General features: G+C 60.6%; 1 protein-coding gene across 1 annotated transcript in view; it reads left to right on the top strand.

Moving 5' to 3' along the window:
* The window catches only part of glmp (glycosylated lysosomal membrane protein), a 10,422-nt gene that overhangs the window by 527 nt on the left and 4,895 nt on the right, over positions 1-5,000 (top strand). The window contains exon 2 of the mRNA XM_078244950.1: positions 1,334-1,507. Coding sequence (XP_078101076.1) covers positions 1,334-1,507 — 174 coding nt within the window. The remainder of the gene's footprint in view (positions 1-1,333; positions 1,508-5,000) is intronic.

The raw sequence follows: 5,000 nt of genomic DNA, 5'->3' as shown, positions 1-5,000 counted from the left end.
GCTAAAAGTCCTGATTATTTACATGGAGTCTGGTGGAGATATGCTGGCTCTATACACGCTAAAAGTCCTGATTATTTACATGGAGTCTGGTGGGTTTGGTGATGGTGATTTTGGGCTGTTTCATGTTAAACTAAAAGGATCTTACTCTTCAACTAAAAGGTCTATCTCTGTAGGGATCCATCCCATAATGTTGTCAGACACTTAGAATAATAATCTGAGTCTGTCAGCAGCAACAACAGAACTTTTAGTGACTCTAACTGCTGCTGAACATTAGTCCTGTAGGGTAACATTACAGCTTGTTACTAACTGCTCTTAGTCACTCCGTGTTTGCGTGTTCTCTCCGTGTCTGCGTGTTCTCCCCGTCTTGGCGTGTTCTCCCCGTCTTTGCGTGTTCTCCCCGTGTCTGCGTGTTCTCCCCGTGTCTGCGTGTTCTCCCCGTGTCTGCGTGTTCTCTCCGTGTCGGCGTGTTCTCCCCGTGTCTGCGTGTTCTCCCCGTGTCGCCGTGTTCTCTCCCGTGTCTGCGTGTTCCCCCGCGTCGGCGTGTTCTCCCCGTGTTTGCGTGTTCTCCCCGTGTCGGCGCGTGTTCTCCCCGTGTCTGCGCGTGTTCTCCCCGTGTCTGCGTGTTCTCCCCGTGTCGGCGTGTTCTCCCCGTGTCTGCGTGTTCTCCCCGTGTCTGCGTGTTCTCCCCGTGTCTGCGTGTTCTCTCCGCGTCGCCGTGTTCCCCCCGCGTCGCCGTGTTCTCCCCGTGTCTGCGTGTTCTCCCCGTGTCGGCGTGTTCTCCCCGTGTCGGCGTGTTCTCTCCGTGTTTGCGTGTTCTCCCCGTGTCGGCGTGTTCTCCCCGTGTCGGCGTGTTCTCCCCGTGTGCGTGTTCTCCCGTGTCGGTGTTCTCTCCGTGTCTGCGTGTTCTCCCCGTGTCGGCGTGTTCTCCCCGTGTCGGCGTGTTCTCCCCGTGTCTGCGTGTTCTCCCCGTGTCGGCGTGTTCTCTCCGTGTCGGCGTGTTCTCCCCGTGTCGGCGTGTTCTCCCCGTGTCTGCGTGTTCTCTCCGTGTCGGCGTGTTCTCCCCGTGTCGGCGTGTTCTCCCCGTGTCGGCGTGTTCTCCCCTGTGTCGGCGTGTTCTCCCCGTGTCGGCGTGTTCTCCCCGTGTCGGCGTGGGTTTTCTCCCACCATGAAGACATGCATGCTGGGTAATTAGGTCTACAGTTATGATTAATGTGCACTAACCACAATGCAGCAGAAACATGAGTTAATATTCAGTTTGATCAGATCTGTGTCGTTATGAGTCAAATATAAAATGATCAGAGACAGCTTCCCTGTTTCTTCTTCTCTCCCCCAGTTATCGGTAGAGTTGAACCCCGGCTGGCCCTCGCCGCCCTCGCGGCCGCCCAATGGCGAGCTGCTGCACGTGAGAGCCGTGGGAGACAACGACACGCTGCACTTCCTGTTCTGCAGCCAGGGGGCGCCGACGCTGCTGCTGGTCCACACCAACACCACCTCTTCTTCTCTCAAGGTCTGCTCCCAGCTTCCTGTTAACGGGACCACTTTAACGGGACATTTCACCGTTGGACAGATGAATAGATCTTTAAATTGGGTCACTTATGTCGTAGAAATGTGAAAATAATTTAGAAGTTGGTGGCTTCCAGGCCGAGAAAAGCCAGAAAATGTGTTTTAAGCTCATGTGGATGAAAGACACCAAATCCCAGAATGCACTTGCTTCGCTGTGTCCACTCCCAAGTCCCGCCCTCCTCTGAGAGACCTTGTCTCTGGGAACGTCCCGTCATTTCTCCCGTTGACGTCTGAATAAAGAGTTTTAGACCGTGCATATACAGGAAGTACAGGAAGTCCTTCATCTTCAGCGGAAGCTTCTCTCAGCTGCAAGGAGCAGCAAATCTGTCAGCGTGGCGTTTTGGGCGTTTTGAGCGACCAGAGCGTCAATCAGAAAGCTGAAAGTAGGTCAACGTTATGGTAATGAGCTATGACACGGTTCAGCAGCAACCAATCAGAACATAGACGTCCTTCACGCTGGCTGATCCCAGAGAAACATACGATGTAAACTGTCGTTCCTACCAAACATTAGTTCAGAGAAGAAGGAGGAGGAGCTCATCATGGCCGTTGCTGGGCTCCCTATCATTGATGATATCTGCGTATAGGGACCAGTTAACGTTACCTGCAGGTCACATGGTCTCTAAACAGTCCGCTCACGGTGAAGTCCTGCACGCATCAACAGCTGGCGGCTGCTCGCTCTGCCTGCACGCTGCTGCAGTTCAGCAGCTAACGAGCTAACTGCTAACAGACAGCGCTGCCACCAACAACCAGTACACATTCATCATTATATATGTAATGTATGAAGGTTTCTAGTGTCAGTGTATCGGCCAGCAGTGGCTGCTTGAGCAGAATGATGGAACATATACGCTGCTACGTCAGAGCGGCCAAAGCCTCAAACAGCTTCCCGTACTTTTAGACAGCGGCCTCGACCGGCGGCCAGAGCTTCTTCGTAGCTCAAGTCGGCGGTGTGCATCTGGTGCGGCGGTGTACGTGCGGTGCGGTGGCGGTGTACGTACGGTTAGCGGTGGCGGTGTACGTACGGTTAGCGGTGTGGGCGTACGGTGCGGTGGCGGTGTACGTACGGTTAGCGGTGGCGGTATGAGCGTACGGTGTAACGGCGGCGTGGGCGTCACGGTTAGCGGCGGTGTGGGCGTCGCGGTGCGGCGGTGTGGGCGTACGGGTGCGCGGTGTGAGCGTACGGTTAGCGGCGGTGTGGGCGTACGGTGCTGGCGGCGGTATGCAGTTAACGGCGGTAGCGTGTGCGTAGCGGTGCGGCGTACGCATCGGTTACGGCGGTGTGGGCGTGCGGTGGCGGCGGCGGTGTACGGGGATGCGCGGTTACTGCGGCGGTGTGGGCGTACGGTTAGCGGCGGCGGTGTGTGCGTACGGTTACAGCGGTGTGGGCGTACGGTTAGCGGCGGCGTGGGCGTACGGTTAGCAGCGGCGGTGTGGGCGTACGGTTGCGGCGGTGTGCGGTGCGGCGTGTATGCGGCGGCGGTGTGCGGCGATGTCGGTTACCGGCGGCGGTGTACGATGCGGTGCGCGGGTCGGCGGTATGCGTACGGTGCGGCGGCGGTGTGCGGTGCGGCGGTGCGTGCGGTGCCCGGCGGCGTGTAATGCGGTTACGTGCGGTGTACGGTGCGGCGTGTACGGTGCGGCGGTATGCGTGCGAGTTGCTGGCGGTGTGACGATGCGGTTAGCGGCGGTGTATGCGTACGGTGCGGCGGCGGTGTGCACGGCGGTGTGGGCGTACGGTTACGCGGCGGTGTACGTGCGGTTGCGCGGTGCGGCGGTGTGACGTACGGTGCAGCGGCGGTGTGCGTACGGTTGCGGCGGCGGTGTAGCGTACGGTGCGGCGGCGTGTACGATGCGGTGCTAGCGGCGGTATGCGTACGGTTAGCGGCGGCGGTGTACGTGCGGTTGCTGGCAGCGGTGTACGGTTGCGGCGGTGTGTGATACGGTGCGGCGGTGTAGCGATAGTTGACGTGGCGTATGCGGTTACGGCGGCGTGTGCGTGCGGCGGCGGTATGCGTACGGTGCGGCGGCGGTATGCGTACGGTTGCGGCGGTATGCGGTTACGTGGCGGTGTGGGCGTACGGTGCGGCGGCGGTGTACGTACGGTGCAGCGGTGTGAGCGTACGGTGCGGCGGTGTATGCGTACGGTTGCGGCGGTGTGGGACGGTGCTGGTGTAACGGCGGTGTGGGCGTGCACGGTGTCGGCAGCTGGCGGTATGCGTGCAGTGCGCGGCGGTATGCGTACGGTGCGGCGGTGATGCGTGCGGTGCGGCGGTGTGTGCGTACGGTTGCGGCGGTGTGTGCGAGTTGCGGCGTGTATGCGGTTGCGGCGTGTACGGTACTGGCGGCGGTATGCGTGCGGTGCACGGCGGTATGCGTGCGGTTGCGTGCGGCGGTATGCGTGCGGTGTGCGTGCGGTATGCGGTGCGGTATGCGATGCGGTTACGGCGGCGGTACGTGTGTACGGTTGCAGCGGTGTGGGCGTGCGGTGCGCGGCGGTATGCGTACGGTGCGTGGCGGTATGCGTAGCGGTGGGCGTACGGTGCAGCGGCGGTAGTGCGTGCGGTGCGCGTGTACGGTGCGGCGGTATGGGCGGCGTGAGCGGGCGTTGCTGGGCGGTAGTGGGCGTGCGGTTACGCGTGCGGCGGTATGCGTCACGGTTAGCGGCGGTGATGCGCGTGCGGTGCGGCGGCGGTATGCGTACGGTGCGGCGGTGCGCGTGCTGGGCGTACGGTGCGGCGGCGTGTGCGGTTGCGGCGGCGTGTACGGTTGCGGCGGCGGCGGTGTACGGTGCGCGGCGTGTACGGTGCAGCGGCGGTATACGTACGGTGCGGCGGCGGTATGCGTACGGTGCGCGGCGGTGTACGGTTGCGGCGGTGGGCGTACGGTGCGGGCGGCGTGTGTGCGGTGCGGCGCGTGTACGGTTGCGCGGCGGTATGCGTACGGTGCGCGGCGGTATGCGTGCACGGTGCAGCGGCGGTAGTACGTCTGACGGTTGCAGGGCGGCGGTGTCACGTACGGTGCGGGCGGCGTACGTACGGTGTGGCGGCGGTATACGTACGGTTGCGGCGGCGGTATGCGTGCGGTTGGCGGCGGTGTACGTACGGTTAACGGCGGCGCGTGTACGTACGGTTGGCGGCGGCGTGTACGGTTAACGGCGGTGTGTGTACGGTTAACGGCGGTGTGTGTACGTACGGTTGGCGGCGGTGTACGTACGGTTAACGGCGTTAAAGACTGTGTACATATCGTCATCTCAGAGCGAAGGAACTACTCCTCCCATAAACCACCGCTGAACAAAGGAAGCTAACGTTAGCTTAGCTAACAGCTAATTGGGCTAACTGCTAGCTGAGACAGCACGTAACGACTTCAAAAGACCCTCAAAATAAACATATATAACGGCTTCACCCAGCGTTTAGTTTCAGTTCACGTTATTTCAGACTGAA

Source organism: Sander vitreus, unplaced genomic scaffold (assembly GCF_031162955.1).
Source record: "Sander vitreus isolate 19-12246 unplaced genomic scaffold, sanVit1 ctg343_0, whole genome shotgun sequence".
Classification (NCBI taxonomy): domain Eukaryota; kingdom Metazoa; phylum Chordata; class Actinopteri; order Perciformes; family Percidae; genus Sander; species Sander vitreus.
Note: the sequence above shows the minus strand (reverse complement) of the source record. Positions and strands in the feature narration are given on the sequence as shown.